Genomic DNA, 27,767 nt, shown 5'->3' with positions numbered 1-27,767 from the left:
TAGTACAGTTAGGTACCCATCCTAATAATCCTATTTCACGTGTAATTGGTATAGCTTTATATGTAACTAATTGTAAATGTGATTTTAATATTAATGAACTCTGTTTAACTAGACCATTAACAAATGAAAATAATTGCATTACACGTTCATCCAAACGCGTATCCTCATGAGATTTTAATAAATAAAAATATTTTTTACCATCCGATCCGACCATTGAAATTTGTCTCGACTTTTGTTTGCTCTTCACAATTTTGAATATGTTGTCAATTGATTGAATGGAGACTATCGGCTTATCGTATGAAAAAGTTCCCGGTATATTCAATTCGGCGTCAGAAAAATTGTGAAGAACCGGCGAGGCGTCCGTTAAAGAAATGAATTTAATTGAACTTATAATTGTTTTAATTTTATTCTGGATATTTAATAAAATATTCCAAGCTTCGATCATATAAGTTTCCTCATGTTTATTTTGATATTTTAACAAATTTTCTTTTACATTATTTATTTTTGATCCGAAATAATTAATAAACGCAATTTCATTAAAAGTTTCCGGCGATTTATTTGTAATCAAATTAATTAAAGGCAAAATTAACGAAAGAATTTCATTATAATTCTTATTTAAGTAATATTTTGAAGCTTCATTAATTTTATTCATCCAAATTTCCCACCAAGAAGCGCCGATTCGAATTATTTCATCTGTAAATTTATTAAATTTATTTATTAATGAATTAAATTTTGGTTTTAACTTTTCGACAATTTCCAATGCGTAAAACGAAGAACTCTTTAATAATATTGCCAATGAGTATAATATACATTGAGGATATTCCGAACCGATTTGTATCAACAAATTTTGTACAATTTTCTTTATCTTCGAATTATCAGCGCTCAAACGAGCGACGATTTGAGGTAACACAGGAATCCATAAATGATTTGGGATTTTCAACAATTTCTTTTCGAATATTTCATAAATTTTTTGGTTATCACTTCGAAACAATATCGACAAAGTTTGTAATATGAAATTAAGTGGATTTTCAGTCGATTGGATTAATCCATTTATTGAAGCCTTAAAAGATTTATATAAATAAATATCATTTTTATAATCGTTCGATAGAATTAAGTTAATTTTCGCCCATGAACGTAATACGCTTAAATCATTTGGCGTTTCTTTAATAACATCTTCAAGATATTTATACGATTCATTTAATTTGCCTTTAATTAATAACCATTTCCCAACTAATAATTTCATTTCATGATATATTTTATTATCTTCATTCGAATTATTTTCGATTAAATTAATAATCGAATCAATCGCTTTAAAATGATTATCTTTATACCATTCGATTTGTGCCTTATAATAATCTAATTCAACTTTATTAAATGAATTACATACATATAATACTAATTCTACAATTTCGATTTTCTTCTCTGTTAATGCAATGTTTATTAATTTGACCCAATAATTATGTAATTTATTCGATGGAAAACATATCGATCGAATACATAAAAGTTGATATATATATAATGAATCTTCATGTAATTGATTAAACCTTAAATTCCATAATTCTTCATTATTTAATAACTTTTGTTCTAATTCTTTACTTTCGAAATAATCCGCATTTTTTAATGAGTTTTGGATTTGTTTTATTTCAATAATGGATTCAATATCATATAATAAAGAGCCTTTTAAATAATCAGGAAATAAACGCTCTAAGTCATCACTAACTATCGGAAACAAATGTTCATAACAATGACTTTTAAATTTATTTAAAATAGGTTCAATAGAATATATTTCATTATTAATAATTTTCTTAATTATTATTAAGAATAATGAATTAGGATCTTCTTCATTTAATAAATCATTCGAATGTTTATTAAAGTTATTAATATCTAAAAGATTCCAATATATCGAAATATCGAAATATTTCTTTTCATTATCATTAACAAATTTACAATTTTTATATAAATTATATAATTCATGAATACATTTCGTAATAATTTCTTTGTGTTCATTAAACTTTTCTCCATATTTCTCAAATGATTCATCCCATATTCCTAATGATTCATTCATAAACGGAGTAATTTGTACATTAAACTTTTCGATATAATTTAAGACACCAGAAGAAGCTAAAGTTAATCCAAGTTGTTGATTAATTAAAAATAAGTTTTCGATACTTAAAGGATCACCTTTAATAAACATTTTTTCGGCTGCACGTAAAGCTAAAGGTACTAAATCGACCATTAAAGCCTTTTGCATTAATGTTTTATTATCTATCGGTGGAGTTAATTGTAAGAAATCAATTATTTCGAAAAATGTTAAAAATGTTCGAGTAACAAAACGTGGAACATTTTGTACACGGAAAACTTTATCGATAATTTTTTCTAATGTTTCTTTACCTTCAAATACAGAAGATAATAAAAAATGAAATGCAATTGATATCGGAACTATTGCATCTTTAATTGCGGAATATCTTTCTGCTAAAGCAGAACATAAAGAAATAGCTCTTGAAGGACATTGTCTTAACATTGTCGATGAAAATTCATCATACCATGAAATCCATTGATTTTCATCATAATTTTCATTAGGTACTGTTGGCTGTAAATAAGTTACACTTTGTTTCGCTGGTTTAATATTCATCTTAGCAGGCATTTTACCTGATGGTATTGGATTACATAATAATTGTACTGATTCAGTAATCGGCAAATCATTTTCTAATGAATTAATCACTGAATATAATGCAGTGTTTTCTAATAAGTTAAAAACATTTTTAATTTGTGGAATATATAATAAAAATTGTTTTCCTAAATTATATGCTACAATTGTTAATATATTTTCTGTTAAATCATTTAAATTAGGATTTATGCTTCGAATTTGTAACATTGCACGAATGATTTGTGAATAATATTTATTAGTACCACCAAATGCGAAAATTGTTTGAATTTGTGTTAACGCTTCAATACAATTATTTGTTTGATCAGCATTTAATATTAACCAAGAGATTAATGATGGATATACAATATAATCAACTTGTTGAATATATTTTTCAAATGATTGTAATGTAGTAAACACTGCTAACGCTACATTCGCAGGATAATATTCTAAACCTGATACAAACAATGTAACAAGTTTTAATAAATAAGGTTCAAAAGATGAAGGTAAAAAACTCATTATTAAACGTGAAGCTCGAAGTAATAATATTTGATCCATATTATTCCATTGTTCACATATTACATGCACAGTAGTTTCGATTAAAGGTTTAAATGAATCTCTAAGACAAACTAATAAAGTAGAAATATGTGTTAATATTAATGTTGTAGAAGAAGATTTTGATTTTAATAATAAATCAATTCGTGAGATTAATGTATCTTCAAATGAACTAATTTGAGGAAAAGATTTTAATATATTAAATAATGTATCAATAGCCATTGATTGTAATGTATTAAATGAATCATCTGATAATATATATAATAAATGTGATATACATACACCAAATGATGCAAATATTAATGATTCATATGGATCATTATTTTCACATTGTGAAATAAAGACTCCGACTTTAGGTAATATTAAATTATTTTCTGATTTATGTGAATTTTTTATTATATTTTGCATTTTTATTTGTTTTATTGGGCCTATTATTGATAATGCTCTAATTAAATAATCATAAGATACTTCAATTGGATGTAATTTAGTTAATAATAATAATTTATATAATATAAATGAATGTTCTTCATAAATTGTTTTAGATAATTTTGTCATTTTTAACGCAGTTATTAATAAAATAATTCCATAATTTAATTGTGATTTAGATGAATGTGATGAAAATATATTATTTAAATGATTAACTAATAATTGTAAATCAACTTCTTTAGATGAAATTCGTATTAAATATGATAATAATTCTAACATCGATGGTATTAATGAACTATTTTCTTTTAATATTCGTTGTGTTAAAAAAGTCGAATATTTAGATAATAATGAATAAGCTATAGATGAATTAGAATTAGATGAAAATGCTGCTCTTCCAACTATTAGAAAACATAATAAATTTTCTTTCGTAATTTTCGTTGTTTGTCGAATCGATTGTACTTTTTCATACATGAAATTATTTAATAAATCTTTAACAATTGGAAAATGTATCATCGAAATTAAATATTTAAATGATTTTGATCGAATTTTAGAATCGAAATCATGTAACAAAGATTGTAATGAAGGAATTACTGATATATTTGGTCCTAAAGATTGTAAAAATGTTAATATATCAATTCGTAATTGTTGATCTTTTTCTAAATCAATATTCGAGAATAATATTTGGATTATTTCTTGTGATGGATATTTTTCATGATAATTCTTTAAAAACATTATTAAACTTCGACGTACTTCTAATGAATTATGATATATTAATTTAGAATATTGTAATACTAATGATAATGATAAATAATTATTTGTGATTTGTAACTTATTTAATGTTTGAAATGATAATTCTATTTGCGTTGGTTGTGATTCTGGATTCATTAATATTCGATGTACCATTTGCATTACATTTGATTGTATAAAATCATATAAATCTTTTTGATTCTCTTGAATATAATAAAAAGCTTCTGGTAATAATGCTGATAATTGTCTAGTAAAAACAATTTTAGATTCTTCTTTAAATGATTTAATGTCTGTGGATAATAACGCTAAATATGCATAAATAGATTGATCACTTTCTAATGATTCTGAAACACTTTCTTTACATTTCGCAATAACGTTCTCCTCTTGTGTATATGCATAAGGCCGATTAAATATATATTTACCGAATGCTACTAATGCTTCATTACGAATCGGTGATTTCTTCCGTAATAAAGGTATCATTTTGGTGAAAAAAGACATGTTGACATGAGTGGTAAAAAGTGACGGAGTGGTTTTCAATTGAAATGGAATTAACGATAGAGCAGAAATTCGTTTTTGATTGTCACTTGAATCTAAAACATTTAAATCAACACTACTAAAACAAAAGCGATCTATAAGTTCGGGATATTTGTTAAGAATGATCTCACAGCCCATAACAACTCCTTCAAATGTTTCAGTGGTTTGATTTGAAAATTGTAACATGAATCGTTTAATTAATGTGTTGGGTGAAAATAATATGGTGTCGATTTTGGTGTCAAGTAAATCTACAAGTGATAATAAAGCTAATTGTCGTATCTCTGAATTACTAGAATGAAGATAAAAACTAATGATTTGTTGAACTTTGGGCATAATAGCTTCAAAACAAAAAGGAAATTTCTTAAGAAGTAAATTCAATAAGTAAAAAGCTGTTTTAATGGAATAAATATTTGAATGTGAACTTAATTGCCATATTTTATCTCTGATAGGTTGAAGAATTATGTGTATAGAGGAACTAAATGTACGATAAAGATAACTTAATAAAGAACCTAATAATTGAAATAAATCGATATCTGGTTCTGGTTCAAATAAACCTACACGTGTTAAAATCCTTTGTTGAAGTACAATCGAATTTCCAAAATCAACATCAATTAAAGCATTTAAAACAATAAATTCTTCTTTTTGACTTAACATTGAAGCTGTTTTAAAAACAGTGTTCAGTACTTTCTTGTCTTCATTAGACTTGATTTCTGTTGCATATATTGAAGCAATATAATTTTGAAAATTATTTACAGCAATCTGAAATAAATCATTTTTTTTATCGTAATATGCATTAATAATGCTATCAATATATGTGGAGAGTGTATTTTTATCTGCTTCATTTGGCAAATCATTTGTAAAATAGATTTGCTTATTTCTCTCCATTTAATTTGTAAACGATTCAATTTTCTGACGATAAAAAGGATAAAAAAAATCAAATCAAACAAATTCCTTCATAGCATAAAAATAATTAAAAATAAATAATAGATTTTATCTATACGTTCTTTGGCGTTGCTTTAAGTTTTGTAATTCTTAAAGTAAATTTTATGAATTCATATAAATATAAATTTACAAAATTTTTAATTTTCTCGTTTTTATTAAAATTTTAGCCTTTCATTTACTAAGTATTAAAAAGGTTTTAACATTATTTAACACCATTCAGTTCCAGTGAAATAGCATGGCATGTGACAACCAGGGATCAATGTAGATCCAATAATAATGCATATGAATGACGGAATAGTGAAGATAAGACCAACAAATAATGCTAAAGCTTGATACTCATTAGAAACATCAGCAGAAAATGTATAGAATAAAGCAGATAACCCAATAACTAACGGAATTATAGCCCATGTAATAAACTTAAGACCTTCATTGTGATAGGCAGCTGCATTTTTCCCTGGCGCAAAAAGATCAACCGATTTTCCTTGGGTTATTCCACATTCTTGAAGAGTACCCGATCGAAATAGAAGTTGGTTATACCCAAGATAGTATTCTTTGTCTTGTGGAATATCAGGATAAGTATCAAGAAAATCTTTTGCAACTTTTTCAACTTTATCCGATGCACTACATGTCTTTGTACCTATCCTTTGTAACATTTCACCTGGGTTTTGAGGATCAGGGTAAACACACTTGATTTTGATTGTGATAATCTGATTTGTATGTTTTTTAGTGGGTTGTGTCAATCCTACAAGATCTTCTGTAAAGAGAAACTCTTGGAGTGGGTTAGGTTCATCATCAAAGTCAATGACTTCCTGATTTATTTTTTGGGAGTTCTGCATGGATTTGACAAAAGTGGTTTTAATAAACTTCACAAAAAGTTGTTTGGAAACGGTTTCCTGTTTTGTTATCTGGTTCAAGGAAATGGTTTTCATAATTGATTATTACGTGTATTTTTGATTATATAATCAAATAGCAATCAAAAATCATCTTTTCTAAGAGTGTCATGATGATATTGTATATAACATTTCTTTATAATTCTACTGAATCAGCAACATAAGTGATCGCTTTTGAGTTTTGAACTTGACATCCTATCGTCACTCAGAAAAAAAGATTCTCCATTAACGAACAATACTATGGATTTACTCCGTACATTAGAAAATCTAATACGAAATCTCAATAAAGAAAATATTGAATTATCAGTTGTAAATACTATGAATTTATATGATGCAAATTATCCATATTCATTTCAATATATAATTTGTTCGATGATTTTTTCAACATTTTTTTCACAAAATAATGAATTTGATAAATTTTTAAGTTACTTGAAAGCACTACAAACGAAGGAAACAGAAATAAAATCTAAAATCATTGATATTTTCACTCAATATTTAACAAATAAATATAAACAAGAATCATTTTACTTATTAGAAAAGATGATTGAGGAAAAATTAATTGATTCAAGTGTTACTCAAAATGTGAAATCAAGTTATTTTGAACATTATAGAACAACCAGAAGGAAAAGAAATGAATATAATCCTTGTCCATTTTCAGACAAGTTTAAAGCCAATTTAAAGGATCTTAAGAAGGGCAATTGGAAACTTCATAAGCAGTTAATTAAACAAGGGATTAATCCTAATGAAATATCAAAAATAATTCGAAATGATGAAATCGAAAAACTTCAAGAAATATCATCACAAAATGATTTTAATTTTAATCAAATCATTGAGCCATCACTTTATGAAAGATGCTCATTTATAAATAAGGAAAATGTTACATTAATTGATTATGCAGCATTTTTTGGATCAATAAAATGTTTTAAATATTTACTCATAAATAAAGCAAATGTAAATAACGCAGGTAAATATGCTATTGCAGGTGGAAATAGAGAGATAGTTCATTTATGTGAACAAAATCATTCATCTTTCAATGGTGCATCTCAAACAGCAATTAAATTCCATCAAAATGATCTATTTCATTATCTTTATGATAACAAATTAGAAAAATTTAGCGATCAATTAATTTTGAAATATCAAAATAAGCTTAAAATTTTAGTTCGTGATGATATTATACATATATTTTTAGAAGTGGCTTGTATAAGATATAATAATTATGAAATTCTTTCATTCTTACAAAATGAATATTCTAATGTACATGAAAGTGTTATTCGTGTTGCTATTAAATATGGAAACTTTTTCCTTGTTAAATATTTTTATGATAATAATCATTTCCCTAAAACTTTTACTTCTGATTTTTTGAAATCGAAAAATAATGAACTTATAAATTATATTATCAATTATAAAGGAATTGATTATGATTTTGATCCAGTTATTTTGTTTTATTATATGTTTGTTTTGATAATTTGATATTTCATAAAATAATTTGTGGTTTTTTCTTGTAGTTTAAGAATGTTTTTTTGCATGCTAATGACAATAAACAATTTGATGTTATTAAATACCTTTTTGAAAACAAAAAGATAAATATTAATGCAAATATTTAATCTAATTATTTTTTATTTTAATATAATATTTGGATATTATTTGTTTTATTTATAACACCAGCAATTGTATATGCAACAAAGTGTAATAATATAGAAATAGTTCAATTACTTGTTAAATATGATTATCTTGATATCAATGCTCGAGGTATTTATTTAATATATTTCCTATTTTTATATATGTTTTGATGTTTTAAATGTAATATTTAGAGATTATTCATAATGCATAAAACTTCATTTATAATAGCATCTGAAGAAGGTTATACGGAAATAGTTAAAATACTTCTTGAATACAGAACAATAAATGTTAATCTACATGATGTTTGTTTGTTATATTATCGGATTATTTCAACAAATTCGTGTTTCTAAATTTAATGTATGAATTGTTATAAATATTTCATACAGCACTTATGTATGCTTGTGAATTTGGTCATACTAAAATAGTTGAATTACTTTTACAACAAAAAGGAATTGATATTAATGAAGTTGAAAATTATTTGTTATATTTAATGTTTCTTTTTATAATTTCGAATTCACATAAAATTATTCAAAATTATTGTAATTATTTCGAACAGCACTTATGTATGCAGCTGAAAACGGTCATGCTGAAATAGTTAAATTGCTTCTACAACAAAAAGGAATTAATGTTAATGCTGAAGCTATTTATTGAATATATTATGGGTTTATTTCAGGAATTTTATGTTTTAAAATTATGTTTGGAAATTATTAATATTATTTCAAACAGCACTTACTTTTTCACTTAATAATTTCAATAATGAAACAACCAAAATACTTCTGGAATATGAAGGAACTGATATTAATAATGTGTTTACTATATAAACACTTTTTTTAAAGTTACTTCGATAAATTTGGAAATTATATAAAATATTTCAAACATTATTGATGTATGCATCAAATATAGGTTCGATTCGACTAGTTCAACTCCTTGTCGATCAAAAACGAATTGATATTAATGCTAAAGATATTTATTTGTTTTATTTAATATTTGTTTTAATAATTTAATATTATAAAATAATATTTGGAAATTATTGAAAATATTTAATACAGCACTTATGATTGCATGCGACAAAAATCATTTAGAAATAGTTAAAATACTTCTTGAACAAGAAGGAATTGATATTAATGCTAAAGATATTTATTTGTTTTATTTAATATTTGTTTTAATAATTTAATATTATAAAATAATATTTGGAAATGATTAAAAATATTTAATACAGCACTTATGTTGGCATCGCAAAATGGTCGCACAGAAATAGTTAAATTATTTGGACAAAAATAAATTAAGGGAGATACACTCATTACTGTAAGAGTTTTTCTAAAAAATTTTATATAAGAAAACATCGACATTGATTAAAAAAATTTTATTGTTTTAATGTCATTTTTTTAACTTACTGCTCATTGGTCTTTTTTATATATTTGTAAAATAAATTAAATCATAGAAATGTAACTTAAAAAGTACCCAAGACATTTTTTGAGATCAACATCATTCATTGGATTAAATTATAATTGATATACATGAAATATAACAAAAATTAAAATATTATAAATATCAAAGTACAAATTAGTGGCTGAGTGATGTATGTTTTATTTGGAACCCTCATGAGTAGAAACAATATATTCTTGTTATCTAAAAATAAAAGCGCTTTTCGATTTAAAGTTCGATCTATCCCGTCGTTTCTTTTTTGATATGTAAAGTTCTAAATTGGTGAATAGGAATAATTATGCTATAGTTTTATTTAAAAACATATTTGTAAAATTTAAACAGCATTATGTTTTGTGTTTTAAATATATATATATATATATATATATTTTAATTATATATGTATTTTTACCAACTCCTAAAGTTGATTGATGATGAATTTTTCTTATTTAAAATCATCTGCAAATGGATCCTCTTCAATATTATTCGTTGTTGTTGCATTTTGATGTGTTTTGAATTTCATTGTTATTTTGTTCGACGTTTTCTGTCTCTTGTTCTTCATTGAAATGTTTCTTGTGTTTGATTTTATTTAATATAATAATAAGTAATGTTATAATAATAATTGAAACATCTGCAGAACAAATTGAAATGATAATTACATTTTGATTTTTTATTTGTTTGAAATTCATTTGAATATAAAATTGTGAAGAAATAAGGTTAAAAACTATAATATGTCGAATAATAAATGATTGTGTAATTGTAATATATGAATTCTGTTTCAATATATCTATGTGATGAATTAATATATGAAAATGTGATTGAATTTATTTGTGTGTTATATAACATAATGATATTGTTTGTGTGTTAGAATATAAATATGCTAAAGTGCTCATAAATGTGAATGAAGAATTTATCAAATATGATTTCGGAAATGTATTTGAATTAGAAAGTGTATTCAAATGAGAAAATGTATTCGAAATGAAAAATGTATTTGATTTAGAATATGTGTTCCATTGTGTTTATGTAAATGTAATTAACTTTTGACATTCATTACTTAATCCTTTAACAATATTTAATGTGCAAAATGTTTCGTTTAAATATGTTAATGAAACAATAACATCTTTCGTTAATACATTAACAAATGATTTACTTTCAATCGTTGGTGATATTTCTCCTAAATAATATATACATTTTAATCGTGGACAATTAATAAATGAATATTACGAAATATTCGTAATATTTTCATTTATTATAATATTTTCTAAATAAAAAATACTTGAAAATGATTATTCAGAAATATTTATGATCGATCTCGGAAATAAAAATGTGTCATTTTCTTTACCTGGTGCATAAATAATAATAATCGATATGTTTTTATCATAAACAATACAATCTTCTTGATAATTAGAATATTGTGAATTATTTTCTTTGATTCGGAAATTTTGAAGTTTATAACAATTTTTCACTGAATTTGAAATTGTAACTCTCAAAGAAAAGTCATACAAACTTTAATATTCAATATTAAAGATTTCTAATCCAACGCATACATCTATAAATTTATTATTTATTAATTTATTAATTATTAATTAATAAATTATTAATATAGTATTATTAAGTAATTTTTGATAGGCTTAGTTCCCAATAGTATATTCTTAACACTTTTTCTTTGTAATACCTAAGAATTAAAAATAAACATTAATGGAGAAGAATTAGATTCTTAGTTTATTTACTGAAATCCGTTATTTTTTGTTATTTTTGTTTTCGACAATAAAACTTTTTAATTTGTTACAATAGAATAATCATATTTTAAACATTTATATATGAAAAATGTTTCTCTAATTTGACTAAGTTTGCTTGATTCGAATTTTGACTGATTTACATAAACGGTTGAAAAATTTTGGTTTATTTAATTACCAACCAGCGCCTTCGCCAGCATTGTTCCATTCTTGTTCAGTTGAAGGAGCAGTGCCATCAGCAGCGGGTGCAGCATCAACAGTTGTAACATCGGTTGCAACTGTTTCTTCACCTTCGTGATCGATTTGTTCTTGGATGTTTTGTTCATCGCGTGTATCACGGTAGAAGTAAAGATCTGGAAGAACCTTCCATTCTTGTGTGCGGAGGAGTTCACCACGGAGGCGGAGAACTTCGCGTGTAAGTAACCACATGACGAGACCGATTGATGTCTTATTCTTGGTGTTGCATGGGATAACACAGTCAACGAAGCGAAGGCTAGCATCAGTATCGCAGAGAGCAATGCATGGGATGTTAGCATATGCGGCTTCAGTGATAGCTTGTGTATCAGTGTTTGGATCACAAACAATGATAAGACGTGGTTCCATGAACTTGCCCTTGATTGAGTGGTTAGTGAAGAAACCTGGTGTGAAGCGCTGGTTGATGCAGAGGCAGCCAAGGAATTGTGAGAATTTGTGAACTGCACGTTGGCCGAATGGCTTAGCAGAAATGGCAAGAACATCACGTGGTTCTTCGACGGCATAGATCATACGTGCGGCGAGCTTGATTTTTTCGTATGTCATTCCGAGATTGATGATGTGTGTTCCTGTCTTTGTACGTGTGAAAACATATGGTTGCATTCCAAAGGAGAGATTGGATGAGCCAATGTGAACCTTGGCAGCGAGCATTTTCTTGATGGAGGCTTCTCTATCAGCTTGCATGGAGATCAAAGGTCGACCAAAACCGTAAAAAACCACTTTTTCATACCTAAAACGGTTTCTGGCAATATTCAGGGCACTCCAATTCGAAATAAAATTAAACAATCTAAATGTAGCTATATATCTGTTCACAATATCAAAAAATAATCACCACAATGGAAATTTAGTAATGTGCTCTCGGTTTTATTCATGTAATCACATTTAATGAATTAATTTCATTGGAGCATATATTATGATATTATGATATTATGACAACAAGAATGCATTTGATGAAATATTCCTAAGATTAATTTTTGGTAATTTTATTATAATATATCTATTACATCAAAATTTAAATTTTTTCATATTTGACAGTCGTTTTTGCCAAAATTTTGCAAAAAACTTTTTGATAGCGAATATGGTGGAATTGAGAGGATTTCACGATAATATTACGGTTAGTTTCTGGAAATCATCGAAGAACGAATTCTTTACCATATTATTCATGTTTTTATACAGAATAATTGCACCGCATCATGTGGTCTGGTACTTGAGATTACAGTTATATCTATTATAAGAATATATGAAGTAGTATTAGTCATTTAAGAATCAAATAGATTTTAATCTGGTGGCATATCTGTAAAAGTGACGGAATTGAGAAGAATCTGACATTATAAAAAAATCGAAATATTACTACGATAAAAAATTATGATACTAGAATGTGAACATCAAAATATAAATTCAACAATAATTGTCATAATTAAACTACGAAAAAATTATTTTCTTTATGGGGATTCTCATTTTTTCGAGGATTTTCTTCGAGAAGAATTTGTATTGCTAAGTCGTTGAATAATCTTGGTCAGCATTTTGAAAAAGTTATCATTTCAATGAGAGACAAAAAAGTGGACGGTTAAGATTGAATGACAAATCAAAATTAAATCGATATTGAAAAATTATCCGTAGAAAAACATATTTTTCTCATAACACGAAGAAACCAAACTTTACTTACGAAATAATAAAATTATCATTTATTTCGTTTTATTTTCTTTCTCCTTTATGATAAATAATATTAAAATAAAATTAAAATCATTTATTTTTTAATTTGAATGGTATTCAAAAAGGAATGTTTTCGCTTCAATATTTCAATAGTGACAATTGAAATTTTTGTGTATTTTCCAGAATCTGGAACGTATCTTCTCAATTGCGATAATAATCCTGAACGCCTGATGTTGATCAGTTCTCAGCCTCAAATATCACTCACAGAGATTCAAGAAGTTTTGCCTGAGCATCATTATCATTTTGTAAGGACAATTGGCTCTGGCGGCTTCGGTTCTGTATTTCTTGTACATTCAGATAAATATAGTCAATGCTTTTGCATAAAGAGAATTAAGCTTGCAGAGTCTATGTCTGGTGAAACAAAGAATGAAGCAGCAACATTACGTCGATTATGTCATCCAAACATTATTTCAATGTATGAATTTTTCTTCAATAACGCCCGCACTAACTTATACATAGTACTAGAATACTGTGGTGGTGGTTCATTAAGAGAATTGATTGAAAAAGAAGGACCAATAAGACCGCCAAAATTATATTCATATTGTTATCAAATAATGAAAGCTCTTTTGTATTGCCACGACCAAAGCGTTGCCCATCGGGATATAAAGCCAGGAAACATTCTTTTAGACAATTATGGCAGACCAAAACTAGCAGATTTTGGCTTAAGCAAAAAGGTAGAAAAAGGTAAGACAACAAAAGACTGTGCTGGTTCACGACCATATATGGCTCCGGAGATTCTTAATTGTCAAAATTCAGATCCATTTTTAGCAGATATATGGTCACTTGGAATTACATTCTACACTATGGCATTTGGGAGGCTTCCATGGATATATCGCAACAATGAAGAATTGGAAATGTCAATCAAAACTGGTATTATATCATTTCCATCATATGCAGACAAAGAATTTTGTCAATTAATTCGATCTATGACTTCAATAAATCCATCAAAAAGGGAATCACTCTCCAAACTCATACGTTCCCCAATATTTGAAAATATCCAGAAATATAATTACAGTTCAGTATGTCCATTACGCAAAGCAAGCACAGAAAATGTTTTACGTAGAGTGTTTTTAACGCCGACCAAATCAAAAACGAAAATTGTTAGGCAAAGAATTAATAATAAGTCTGATTTTTTGAAGAAACCAGAAATGAAACAAGGAGCTGTGTTACAAAAGACCTTTGCGTTGTAGTGATTGAATAAATATTTTGCGGATTTTTTAATTTTATACTATAGTATACAAAAAGTGTTTAGTAAAATTGTTTCAAAATGATTTTTTGTTATTTGCTAACCAAAGCCAACAAGTTAAACATGATGTAACTATTAATTTATAGATCCATATTATTAATTACAAAATGTATAACATTACACTTTTTGTAACGTTCATAATATTTTTAAGGTCTTGTTCATACACATTCGCTGAGGATGGAAGAATTTGCTGTATATTCCATATTTTTCCTAGTCCTCTGGCTACTAATATCCGGTATATACTATCTTATCATCCGTAAAAAAGAACAAGAAAACATTGAAGTACAAATCAGAAATAACCCGCCATTTTCACAAAAACAATATGTTCCAACCACACCTAAATATCGAATTGATGAAATCCAAACGTTTGATGAGATGGTTAAACAAGCTCCAAAAACACCAGAAAAGCCAAAACTTGATTTTCTTCATGATGAACCAATATTTCGAAACACTAAAAAAACAGAAACAAACACAGGTCCCAAGTTTATTCCATATCGTAAACAGAATTATCAAACTCCACCACAGCAATCTTATAATTACAGAGTATATGTTTTACTTGTCATTTCTGCCTCATTTCTCATTGCTTTTCTCTGTCGTATCACCTACAAGTTTTCACTTACAGTATCATTAGTCTCTTATACGCTTGCTCTCATTACCCATTATCTCAACAAAGACGCCAAACATATGGAAGATACCTTTTCATTTGAAAGCACCGAGTCCACCAAGCCCAAGCTCCAAACCGAGAGCCCCTCATCATGGTTTGCTCGTGAACCTCCGAAAGATCTTGTCACCGATTTCCACATTGAAACCATTGTACATGATCATCCGTATCAACTTTCTGATCGCGCCACGTCATCCCTTCGTAAGTCCCTTTCATCTGCTATTAATTCCGATACGAAAGCCAATGAAACACTTAAGAAACTTGGCATCACCACAGTTGCGTACAACAAATATTTGTCCAACTTCAAATATTTCATATCGCAAACTGCGTTAACAAAGCTTGTCCAGAAGGTGCATTCCGACGAATCGATATACGTTTCGATGTTATCAGTTCCTGGTTTTGAACATTGTCGGGGGTATATCATTCATCGAATTAAAGCTTTAGCATCATCGCAATACTTGAGCGGGCATTTCGGCGATGGCGGCGATCGATATGAAGGCCGCGATTGGACGTCAGACTTGCCGTCTGATAACCAAATCATAATGCACATCATCGCCGTCTGGATTTCGTACTTCATGAGCGGGAAAAACACTGAGCGAGTTCAGATGCTGTTTTACCAGAAGTGTTTGTTCATTCGTAGAGAGCCGATGTTGGAAAACGACGACGACATCGCTCTGTGCACAGACGACTTCGCGAATTTCTACGTCTATACAAGATACGATGGAATAGAGCCTGAAAAGTTTTTCACGTTTCCTGGAAGGGATTCGATGTACGCAGGAATGATGCTATTCTTTTGGTTCGTGATGAAGAAGAAAAACTTCTTACTCGGAGCCGCAGATTTGACAGAGCCACCAATTTGTATGGACAGAATATTTTCACTTACTAAATAAAAGAAAAATAAATAAATAAATAAATTTTTGGTTATGTTCAAATATTTCGTTTATGATTTTCTTTAAAACGTGAACATTTTTTGTTGTATCGAATATCAAATAGATTTTATTGCATTTGGTTATATTATTTTAAGTATTATATTATTTCATTGCTTATAATATATATATGCAGAGATCATTTGTTTCAATTAAATTATGATAAGCATGAGCACTTTATTGGATATTTAATATGATAAAATTCGATTGGGAAATATTATTTATGAAAAAAATTAATGATATTATCAGAAGAATTGAAAGATTATATGTTGATTTTTTTAAAAAAGCAAAACTTATCATGTTTAACTTATTTAATTTATAAGTACATGAAATGCACAACAAAAATTACGCATCATAACATAAGAATACAAATAATGTTTAGAAATATGATCTATGATAATTGTCAATTAGAGATTATCATTACTTCTAATCATATTCATCACATAATGCATGATACAAAATTTGATTATCATGATCATTATTTGATTCCTTCCACAAATTCCTCAAAAAAAAAAAACAAAATTTGATATCCCAAGTGACATTAATTTTTTGAATGTATTTTCTTCAAAAAATAGATTGAATGGATTTGTTGGAAATATTTCAATAAATGAGATAAAAAAATAACAAGAAAAATTGTCGTTTCTTATTATTTGTTATGTTTTTCATAAATATGTATCAAACATTTGATAATTTCACTAATACACTTACAATAACATATTAAGGTGAATTTGTTAATCAAACATATTGAAATATTACAAAACATATTATTATTGAAGACGGAATAATTTCTATACTACAAATTGCATTTTATGGATGGAAAAAAAATAACAACAATCAATCTCAATAATTCAGTTGAAACAATTAAAAGTAGTGCATTTTTTTATCGTTCATCATTAAATAATATTACAATTCCAAATTTAGTTGAAACTTCAAAATATTCGAATCAAAGAAAATAATTCACAATATTCTAATTATCAAGAAGATTGTATTGTTTATGATAAAAACATATCGATTATTATTATTTATGCACCAGGTAAAGAAAATGACACATTTTTATTTCCGAGATCGATCATAAATATTTCTGAATAATCATTTTCAAGTATTTTTTATTTAGAAAATATTATAATAAATGAAAATATTACGAATATTTCGTAATATTCATTTATTAATTGTCCACGATTAAAATGTATATATTATTTAGGAGAAATATCACCAACGATTGAAAGTAAATCATTTGTTAATGTATTAACGAAAGATGTTATTGTTTCATTAACATATTTAAACGAAACATTTTGCACATTAAATATTGTTAAAGGATTAAGTAATGAATGTCAAAAGTTAATTACATTTACATAAACACAATGGAACACATATTCTAAATCAAATACATTTTTTCATTTCGAATACATTTTCTCATTTGAATACACTTTCTAATTCAAATACATTTCCGAAATCATATTTGATAAATTCTTCATTCACATTTATGAGCACTTTAGCATATTTATATTCTAACACACAAACAATATCATTATGTTATATAACACACAAATAAATTCAATCACATTTTCATATATTAATTCATCACATAGATATATTGAAACAGAATTCATATATTACAATTACACAATCATTTATTATTCGACATATTATAGTTTTTAACCTTATTTCTTCACAATTTTATATTCAAATGAATTTCAAACAAATAAAAATCAAAATGTAATTATCATTTCAATTTGTTCTGCAGATGTTTCAATTATTATTATAACATTACTTATTATTATATTAAATAAAATCAAACACAAGAAACATTTCAATGAAGAACAAGAGACAGAAAACGTCGAACAAAATAACAATGAAATTCAAAACACATCAAAATGCAACAACAACGAATAATATTGAAGAGGATCCATTTGCAGATGATTTTAAATAAGAAAAATTCATCATCAATCAACTTTAGGAGTTGGTAAAAATAAATATATAATTAAAATAATTTTTTTTTAAAAACATAAAACATAATGCTGTTTGTATCTTTGCTTATATGCATTTAATACATAACAATTTCCATTTTTTTTGCCAAAAATTAAATTTAAACGTATTCTAACAATATACAATTTATTAAAGTGGTATTTCTTCAGGAACTTCTGATTCCTTTCTTTTCATCTCTCTGTGTGCTCGCCATTTTTCTCTTTCAGAGAAAGATGATTTTCTAATTTGGTTCTTCTTCTTTGCTATGAAGTATGGATTGTAATCAACATCATATGGAAACTTAAAGTCTGACGCCTTCGGTGGGTCTGTGATTTCACTGGATGGGAAGTCGAAGTTTTCATCGGTCTCTGATTCGCTGTAATCGATTGAAGATGTCGTTTCTGATTCTTGACTATTTTGTGTATAAAATTCATCCTCTGTAAGCATTTGGCGTTCTCGTTCTCTGAGTTTCTTTAGTTCCTTTTCAGCAGCTCGATCTTGTAGTACTCGTTTATACATTGAGGATTCTAAATCTTTGTATCTTAAAAAGTTTTCAGTGAGTTTTTCTTCCGCATATTTAAGATCGTCTGTTACCAATAGGTTGTCGAATATTGACCCTGGCGTTTTTTGATAAACTTCAATCCCAAAATATGAAAGATCATCAAAAACACCAAAGCCTTTATCTTCAATGTGACTAGGATTTTTAATCATTCTTGGCGTCCACTCGCCCATATAATTTGGGTTTTTAATTAACTTTGGAGACCATTTGCCTTTGTAATCAGGGTTAACGGTCTTCGGAGTACCCCGTTGACCGTTAATATTTTCATCAAAATTAGGAATTTCCAAAATTTTTGGATTTGGGATCTCTTGATCATCCCAATCATTTGGATCAGGTATAAATTCTCTGTTATCCCAATTTTCTGGAATTGATTCTTCAAGATCAGGAATATATTCTGGACCACCTAATTCAAAATCTGTAGTTAAATTACCAAAAAGAGATTTTTTACCATCGAGACGAATTTCATAGCTTTGATTTGCAAATATAATAAGCGTATATGAGTGTGTAAGTTCATCATTATATGGTTCAAGAATTTTATGGTTATCGTAATAAGTACCATTTCTATTAATAATAAACGTTAATTTGTCTTTGTTTGGTTTGCATAAATCTGGTCCAAACATAACGGAATATTGTGATTTTGAACCGAAACGAAATGGTTGAAGTGACGAACTAAGAAGTTTAACATATCCGCCTGAACATTCGTAGCCATTTTCAAATTTGATTGTAAATTGTAGAATAAAATCTTTTCCTGAGGTGTTAAAAGATTCTTTAAATTTTGATGAAATTTGATAACTTGCAGAAGAATCTATTGTTTGAATTCCCTTTTGAGCGGATTGGTTTCCATAATAAGAACCTGAGGTTAACCTGAAAGTTCCAATTTCGCCGCGAGTTGAATGTGCTTTACTTTGCACCCATCGTTGTTCCCAATCATCGTCATCAAAATTTTCCTCGAAATATATATTTGATTCAATCACTTGCAGTAAAAAGAGGAAAAACATTTGTTTAGCCAGAAAAAACGTTTAAATAACCGTTCTTGCACCAGATCGAATCTTCAAAGACATTTGTTCACAACAATATTTGAAATCATTTTTGATTTTACTTGATAACTTATTTGTTGTACTATTATGTAATTACTTAGTCATAAGAAAATTCAAAAATAAGAATAATGAAAATTAATTTGAAATACCTATTTCATGAATTTTCATTAAAACTCATGAATTAGACATAACTGTTGCATGTGTTTTATGTTAGTATTTTAAAAGAAACTAGTTGTTATTCATTGTTTCAAAAGGAGAAATGCTCTATGAAAATTAACGTATTAAAATGAACGTTTAGGAATTTATGGATCAAAAGAGCGATGAACTTAATAAAGCAGCATCTAATGAAATTGAATCATTAAAAAAGAAGATCAGAGGTTTGGAGGAAAAACTTGCAACGCAAAATGATGGAACTCAAGTTAGTCGTTCTGATTATGAAGCACTTGAGCAACGATTAAAAGCTGAACAAGATGATCATATTCTAGTTGTTCATGCTTATCGTGATATTGAATCTCGACTTCAAGATGCCAACAAAAAAATTGAACAATATAAGCAAGACATCAAGTCATTAAAACGCACCTCATCAAAAGATAATTCCATTGATGAAGACAAAAACAACATAATCAAACAACAGACTCAAGAAATTGAAAGACTTGAATCATTAAATGTCAAACATCGGCAAGATGTTCTTGATTTCATCTCCGAAAAGAAGAAACTTACAGACATGAACAGGCGACTTGAATCCCATATTAGCGATGTCGATAGTGCACTTGTTCAAATGATGGAACGTAACAAAGAGCTTGCAAAATCACTTCAAGAATCGGAAAATCGAAATTTAATTCTTGAAAACGAACTTAAAGCTCAATATAAAAACACTCACCAACTTGAACGAGAGATCTCCAAACTTAAATATAGTGAAAGGAGGAACACGAATGCGTTTTCTATTTCACGGCTTGACACAATTGAAAGTAATTATGCAGATGCAAAACAAAAGTTAATTTTAGCGAGTAACACGATAAATGAACTTAAGCTAAGAATAAGTAATCTTGAAAAAGAAGAAAAACGTGCAGCGCAATTACAGATCGAACTTGATAAAAAGAAATTAATAATCCAAACGTTACAAGAAAGATATGATCAATCCGAAATGGAATTAGAATCATATCGAAGTTCTGCTGAAGAGTTCCGATTACAAATCGATGAATATCGTGACAAAATACAGAAAATGATGGACGACTTTGAAGAGAAAACTAATGCAATGAAAATCGAAGTTGAATATTATCGAAAACGAACGGAGAAAACATTTAAAGAAAACACGAAACTTGAAGAAAAAATTTTCGAATCAAACAAAGAAATGCAAACCTTAAAAGATCAATTAGATCAATATCTTTCAGGGAATTATGGATTAGAACAAGCAGTTAATGAAATGCGGCAATTAAAGACAATGATATCAGTACGTGATGCGCAAATCGCTGATATGATATTAGAACATAATTGGTATGAGAAAGTTATTAATGGACTTGAATCGATTTTACCACCTACATTTGACTTTAAAAAGTTTTTTGATAAAATAGAAAAAGAAGGAATTGAAGAGCAACAAAAAAACATCGAAAAACAAGCATTAGAATTACTTCATAAATGTATTGCACAACAACAAAATGCGCCAATTGGAGAAGTCAAAATAATATTAGGATCAAATAGAGGCCATAAGAAGACACTTGTAGTTGTAAATGATATTAATGGTGAAACACAAGTACTTCCACAAAAAGAAAAAGTATTAGATAATAATTCACAAAGTACTATAATTAATGACCCAACACAACCAAATATTTCATATATATCTTTAAATTCTTATTCGGATTATAGTTCGACTGATAACGATGAATCATTTTCTGATTCTGAAGAATTTTCATTCGAACATGAATCAGAAATATTACAAAAGAAGAAAATCAAAAAAGAACGGAAAAAACAACAAAAACATCAACAACAAAAAATAGAACAAATTTCATTAATTGATATTCCGCATGTTGATCATTCATTTGTTAATGTCGAATGTCAAACAGAAGGAAATAATGAAACTGTAAAACTTCAAGAATCCGAATCAGAAACGGAAAATAAGTTCGGAGAAGATCAATGGATTCGTGAATTAAGATATAAATATCAAAACTTAAGAAAAGAGAAAAATTCTCTTATAACACAAATAGAAAATATGCAAAAAGAATTAGAAGAAAAGAATAACGAAGTTAAAACATCTAAAGCTAAAACAGAAGAACTTTTAAATGAAATTGATAAAATGAAAACAATAAAAAAACAAATTGTTAAACCGAATATACCATCAATAAATATAAACAAAGTAATATCTGATGAAGAACATTTCTCTTCTTCAAGTAGTGCGAGAACACCAAGAAATAAAACAACAACAATTAATCAAACACTTGATGAACCTATTAAACAAGAATTAAATAATAAACAAATTCAAGTTTATCAACCAAATGTTTCATTAAAATTATCCGATATAATAAACAATTTCGAACAATTTAAAATTTCGAATTTTAATTTCTTTCATAATTCGAACGATGAAATATTACTTCCAACAAAAGAAGAAATCGAAAAAATTGAAACAGAAAAAAATAATATTAAAACAGAACTTGAAAATTTACAAAAAAAAGCTTCCGAATCAGAAATAGAAATTGAAGAACAAAAACGTAAAATATCTCAAAAAGAACAAATGTTAAAAGAATTACAAAGTACAATTGATAACTTAGAAACCCAATTAAAAGAACAACGAATTTCATTCCAAAACAAAATAAAGAAAATGAACAAACAAAACGAAAAAGTATTTCAAGCTCGACTTAAAGAAGAACTTGAACTCAACAAAATAAATAACAATAACATAAACATAAACAATAATAATAATAATAATAATAATTCTGATAATCAATTATCAGAAGTTTCATCACGTTTAAGAAGATTAAATGAAATTAAAAACCAATTGACAAATGATTTACAAGAATCTCAAGAAACAATAAAATTCTTTCAATCACAAAACGAAAGACTTCGACAACAAATTCTTATTCTCGAAGATGAAAACAATCAAATGAAAGAAAAAGAAATGAATAACTTGAGACATCAATCATTACAACAATATTCATCAACAATAAAAGAAAAATTTGTCGCGTTACAAAAGAAATATAAAAAATTACAAACAGAATATGAAAACATCAAAAAATTAAACGCAGAGAAAATCGATACAAAACAAACTTCGCTTTTGACTGTCGAGAAATCTGTTGATTCACTTTCGACTCCTGAAATAGATCAAAACTCCGCAAAGTTAAAATCGGCTCAAGTGAAAATCGAAACATTGAAAACTCAAAACGAAGAAATGCAACTCAGACTCGGAAAAGCAAATGCAACAATAGAAAGACTAAACCAGTTGTTGCAGAGAAAGGAATCGCAGCTTACGTCGCTGCAAGAACAGGCATCGAAGATGAAGCACATGTTGGAAAGAGCGAAGAACTCGCGGCCATCATCCAGACATTGACATATTTATTTTTGTTTTTATCATGAATAAATTATATTAAATCAACTTTGTATGAATGTGTAAATGGTTAAATTGTTCAGTAATAAGAAATAATTTTTTGTAATTAGAAATATGAATAATTGTTCGAAAAATAAATAAAATAATAAAAAGTTGTCAAGAAAATAAAACTTTAGAATTGATGAAAAACATAATGTAATTGCTCAACAAGGACAAAATCTAAAGGACAGTAATTTTTTATAACCAGAATTTCTTGAAAAAACGATAGATCAATTTGAATGAATTTACGACTGTAAAAGCCGCCTTCTGTAAATTCAAAAGATGCCATTGAAATGATTTCATATAGAAAATGTCCGAAGAACCACCTCCACCACCGCCTCCACCTCCCCCTCCACCACCACCTCCCCCTCCACCACCATCAAAATCTAAACCAGTCAAACTTCCCACAATTGCCTCAGGCGGTTTGTCATTATCAGATATCGCAAGCGGAGGAGTGAAACTTAAACATGTCGACGCACCAGCAGAAAAACCCGTCGGTGCGCCTGAGCCTAAAGCATTAGACCCGTTCCAAGCAGCACTTGCCGCAAGATTAGAAAAAAGAAGAGCAAACGCAGAAAAAGGAGGTCCAACACTCAACCTCGAGCGAAAATACGAGAAAAAACAAGAAGAGCCACGTCAGATGGTACAATTAAGAAAGACTGGAGGACCCAAGCAAGAAACTCGAGAACCGCCAAAGCAACCTGCGCCTTCAGGACCAGCGTTCCCACAACTCCGTAAAGTTCCACAGTCACCAGCAGCACCACCTCCAAAACCACAGCCACAAGCGCCAAGTCATCCTGCGCTTAGAAAAGTCGAACCAACAAACGCTCAAAAACAAGCAGAAGAGCAAAGGCGTAAAGCAGAAGAACAACATAAGGCAGAAGAGCAAAGGCGTAAGGCAGAAGAGCAAAGACGTAAGGCAGAAGAGCAACGCAAAGCAGAACAGCAAAGATTAGAAGCACAACGTAAAGCCGAGGAGCAAAGAAAAGCTGAGGAACAGCGCCGTAAAGCAGAAGAACAACGTAAGGCAGAAGAGCAAAGGCGTAAGGCAGAAGAGCAACGCAAAGCAGAACAGCAAAGATTAGAAGCACAACGTAAAGCTGAAGAGCAAAGGCGCAAGGCCGAGGAACAAAGAAAAGCTGAGGAGCAGCGCCGTAAAGCAGAAGAACAACGTAAGGCAGAAGAGCAAAGACGTAAAGCAGAAGAACAAAGAAAGGCCGAAGAGCAAAGGCGCAAGGCCGAGGAGCAAAGAAAAGCTGAGGAGCAGCGTCGTAAAGCAGAAGAACAACGTAAGGCAGAAGAGCAGAGACGCAAAGCTGAGGAACAAAGAAAAGCAGAAGAGCAAAGGCGTAAAGCTGAAGAGCAAAGGAGAGCAGAACAACAGAGAGCACAAGCTCAGCGCCAGCAGCCAAAGGCTAACTCAGCTGATGCATACCAATCAGTTCGCCCCGGTTATGATCCAAATGTTCACGCATCTGGTGATGGCGATACTGAAATGCTCGTACAGCTCAATATGGACAACGTTGCTAAGTTTATGAACGTTCTCAATCAAAGAAAGTAGATTAAACTTCGGATCCAGCGCAGAAGAAGAAATGCTTTGGATTCACTGGTGAAATTCACAATTTTGATTTGATTTTTCAAAACTTATCGGCTGATAATTGAATGTATCGCAAATTTCTAACAGCGGTTTTATGAGAAAAGTGAAATTTGTGTACTTTACTTTTGTGAATGGTACAGTTTATTTAACATTCGGCTTATTGGCTTCGAGCTTTTCTTTCAGTTGTTGGAGTGTCTTTTGTATAGACCTGTATTCAGGTACATCAACTTCTGTACTTGCTTCAAGTCTCGCAATAGTAACAACAGATTCTAATGTTACTTTGATTTCTTCTTCTGTAGCAAATGGGTTTTGAAGAAGCTTAAAGAAGTTTAAAACAGCTTCGTTAAATCTCGATTTTGAACTCGACTCAGAAAGGAAATCGGAAGCTTTTTTGAGTAGATCCATCTTGCTAAGAAATGAACCTGAGGACATGCGCTCGCTCTCCAACAATGCTTGTTTTTCAAAAATTATTTTTTTGGTATTCGATTTAATATCTTCGAACATTTGCTTCATGTCATTATTGGCGTCATCTATAGCTTGCGCAAATTCGGCATATTGGGCGTGCTCGTGCTCTTCACGCTCATGAAGCACTTTTTCTTCTGTCGATGATAAATATCGATCTTCATATGAAAGATTTAAAGTTTTAAGTTTTTCGAAATATGAGTCTAAAATTGAAGTTGCTTGTTCAGAATTAAGCTCGCTATTTGATGATATATTATCAAAAGAAATCTGAACATTATCTAAAAAGTTTTGCATATCTGTGTCATGAATTTGCTTTTCAAGTTTTGTGTTTTGATCATTTGCAATGGAGATCTGTGATTGGAGAAAATAATACAATGAATCATTTGAAGCATCAAGAAAAGATGAACCAGGTTTCTCTAATGAAGAAACGGCATCACTTAGGAAAAGAATTTGATCTTCTAATCTTTGCATTTTAAGTGTAGTCTGGTTGTAATCAAGAATTAATTTTCCAACATCTAAAAGTTGAGAAAATTCATTTCGTAGTTCTGATATTTCAATGTGTAGTTTATTGATTTTATCTCTGCGTTGTTGTTTTTTCATATAAAAAGAGGAAACTGGAGTTATTGCATTTCCTCTCATTTCCAAACAATAATAAACGGCCTGTTTTACAAAAAAGTGTATTTTTTCTTGTTTGACAATAATATATTGATACAAATCAAAAAAATGTATTATTGCCAAATGGTACTACGATCGATAAAGGAAAAATGAATATTATAGCTATCTTTGATTCACAAAATGGTTTTTCAAATCGTTATCGATTACCTTCATCACTTATATTTTCGTCAATTTATCATATTGTTTTTAATCCTTCTGAAGATGATATATCTAAAATCATTGCAAAACAATTTTCTTTATTTTGCAAAAGAATAAGAAAAACCAAAAATGTACACAACAACTTCAAACACTTTATTCAACTCAAATTCAACAAATTATTTTTTATAAAGAAAAAATCTCACTTTGGATTTTTATTTTAAGACTTATTTCACCAATTAATATAATTACTTTAGATTTCAATAGATCAACAAAAACAAATGAAATAATTTATGAAAAATTATGTAAGTCTATATATTTAGAAATAAATGATAGATTGAGATGTAGAAAGAAAATTGGAACTAAATGGATAAATCTTTTATTATCAACAGTACCTCCTGAATTTATTGATCAAGATATAGGATTATTACATGAGTTTTGGCGTTCATTATCTAACGATAATATGAAATTAAATGAAGTTTTAACTCAGCAAAAAATTGATGGAATTCAAATGTTTGTTGATAAAATTGTAAATATAACTTTTAATGATGATTTCATGAAAATATTATCAATTCTGCATTAAATTCCCAAAACGATAGTTTGAAATTTATAAATGATCCAAATACTTTTAAACAAGAAATTATAAACTTAAACACAAAAAATAAATTTAATGAAACAAAAAATAAAGAAGAGACAATTAAATTAAAAGATATCCTTGAAAAACAGAAAAATGCTTTTCCTAAATTTATTAATGAATTGGAAGAAATTATAAATAAAGTTATGGATGAAAAAAAAGAATATTTTCAAAATGAAAGGAACAAAAAAATTGAAGAATTAAAGAAAAAATTATCAAGATATCAGGAAATATTTGAAAGATTAGATGATTTTAATCTAGAAGATATTAAAAAAGCCAAGATCAAAATAAAAAATTGTTGTCAACAAAGTGATAAATTATTCGATAAAAATCCTTCTAAAGCTAAACCAAATTTTTATGGCTCATTTGATCTTATTCCTGTTTCACTTCAGTGCTATTATCCAATAGCTGAAAATATTAATTTTGAGGAATTCTTTCCACTTGAATTTGTTTATAAAAGTGTTCCACAACTTTTTTTTGGTTCATGTACACACAATGAATTTATAAAACTTCTTAACGAATTAAATCAAAAAATGATATTAATGGAAGAATTATTTGACGCGTTTGAAAATGTAGAAAAATTGGAAATACACATTTTTGATATACCAAAGTATTATCTAAATGTGCAACAAATATTTTTAAAAATGATCTAAATGTAAAATTTTCAGATTCTTCTATTTGTAATACTGAAACTCAAAATAAAGTTTCCATTCTTCATCAAATTTTAAATCAATTAATTTTATATGTTAATGATTTTAATAAAAATATTATCAATAATATTGAAAAATATTGGAATGATGTTTATCAAAATAAAT

At 28.2% G+C, this 27,767-nt stretch overlaps 8 protein-coding genes across 8 annotated transcripts; 4 read left to right on the top strand and 4 right to left on the bottom strand.

Moving 5' to 3' along the window:
- Nucleotides 1–6,054: 6,054 nt before the first annotated feature.
- On the bottom strand, nt 6,055–6,684 carry GO595_001378 (uncharacterized protein; the record flags this gene model as incomplete). The annotated part of the gene is made up of 1 exon (XM_067914170.1): nt 6,055–6,684. The coding sequence occupies one exon, from the start codon at nt 6,682–6,684 to the stop codon at nt 6,055–6,057; it is 630 nt and encodes a 209-aa protein (XP_067778370.1).
- A 5,006-nt stretch (nt 6,685–11,690) lies between these two features.
- On the bottom strand, nt 11,691–12,452 carry GO595_001377 (40S ribosomal protein SA; the record flags this gene model as incomplete). The annotated part of the gene is made up of 1 exon (XM_067914168.1): nt 11,691–12,452. One exon carries the CDS (start codon nt 12,450–12,452, stop codon nt 11,691–11,693), a length of 762 nt encoding a protein of 253 aa, XP_067778369.1.
- Nucleotides 12,453–13,651: 1,199 nt separating this feature from the next.
- GO595_001376 (CAMK family protein kinase) lies at nt 13,652–14,671 on the top strand (the record flags this gene model as incomplete). The annotated part of the gene is made up of 1 exon (XM_067914167.1): nt 13,652–14,671. One exon carries the CDS (start codon nt 13,652–13,654, stop codon nt 14,669–14,671), a length of 1,020 nt encoding a protein of 339 aa, XP_067778368.1.
- A 233-nt stretch (nt 14,672–14,904) lies between these two features.
- On the top strand, nt 14,905–16,278 carry GO595_001375 (uncharacterized protein; the record flags this gene model as incomplete). Its single annotated transcript, XM_067914166.1, has 1 exon — nt 14,905–16,278. One exon carries the CDS (start codon nt 14,905–14,907, stop codon nt 16,276–16,278), a length of 1,374 nt encoding a protein of 457 aa, XP_067778367.1.
- Nucleotides 16,279–18,429: 2,151 nt separating this feature from the next.
- On the bottom strand, nt 18,430–19,836 carry GO595_001374 (Calreticulin family protein; the record flags this gene model as incomplete). The annotated part of the gene is made up of 1 exon (XM_067914165.1): nt 18,430–19,836. One exon carries the CDS (start codon nt 19,834–19,836, stop codon nt 18,430–18,432), a length of 1,407 nt encoding a protein of 468 aa, XP_067778366.1.
- A 343-nt stretch (nt 19,837–20,179) lies between these two features.
- Nucleotides 20,180–23,413, top strand: GO595_001373 (uncharacterized protein; the record flags this gene model as incomplete). The annotated part of the gene is made up of 1 exon (XM_067914164.1): nt 20,180–23,413. One exon carries the CDS (start codon nt 20,180–20,182, stop codon nt 23,411–23,413), a length of 3,234 nt encoding a protein of 1,077 aa, XP_067778365.1.
- Nucleotides 23,414–23,759: 346 nt separating this feature from the next.
- On the top strand, nt 23,760–25,010 carry GO595_001372 (autotransporter outer membrane beta-barrel domain-containing protein; the record flags this gene model as incomplete). Its single annotated transcript, XM_067914163.1, has 1 exon — nt 23,760–25,010. The coding sequence occupies one exon, from the start codon at nt 23,760–23,762 to the stop codon at nt 25,008–25,010; it is 1,251 nt and encodes a 416-aa protein (XP_067778364.1).
- A 177-nt stretch (nt 25,011–25,187) lies between these two features.
- On the bottom strand, nt 25,188–25,979 carry GO595_001371 (uncharacterized protein; the record flags this gene model as incomplete). The annotated part of the gene is made up of 1 exon (XM_067914162.1): nt 25,188–25,979. One exon carries the CDS (start codon nt 25,977–25,979, stop codon nt 25,188–25,190), a length of 792 nt encoding a protein of 263 aa, XP_067778363.1.
- Nucleotides 25,980–27,767: the final 1,788 nt, after the last annotated feature.

The sequence above is a fragment of the Histomonas meleagridis genome (assembly GCF_020186115.1).
Source record: "Histomonas meleagridis strain 2922-C6/04-10x chromosome Unknown contig_14, whole genome shotgun sequence".
Taxonomy (NCBI): Eukaryota; Parabasalia; order Tritrichomonadida; family Dientamoebidae; genus Histomonas; species Histomonas meleagridis.
This window is presented reverse-complemented; position numbering and strand designations above follow the sequence as displayed.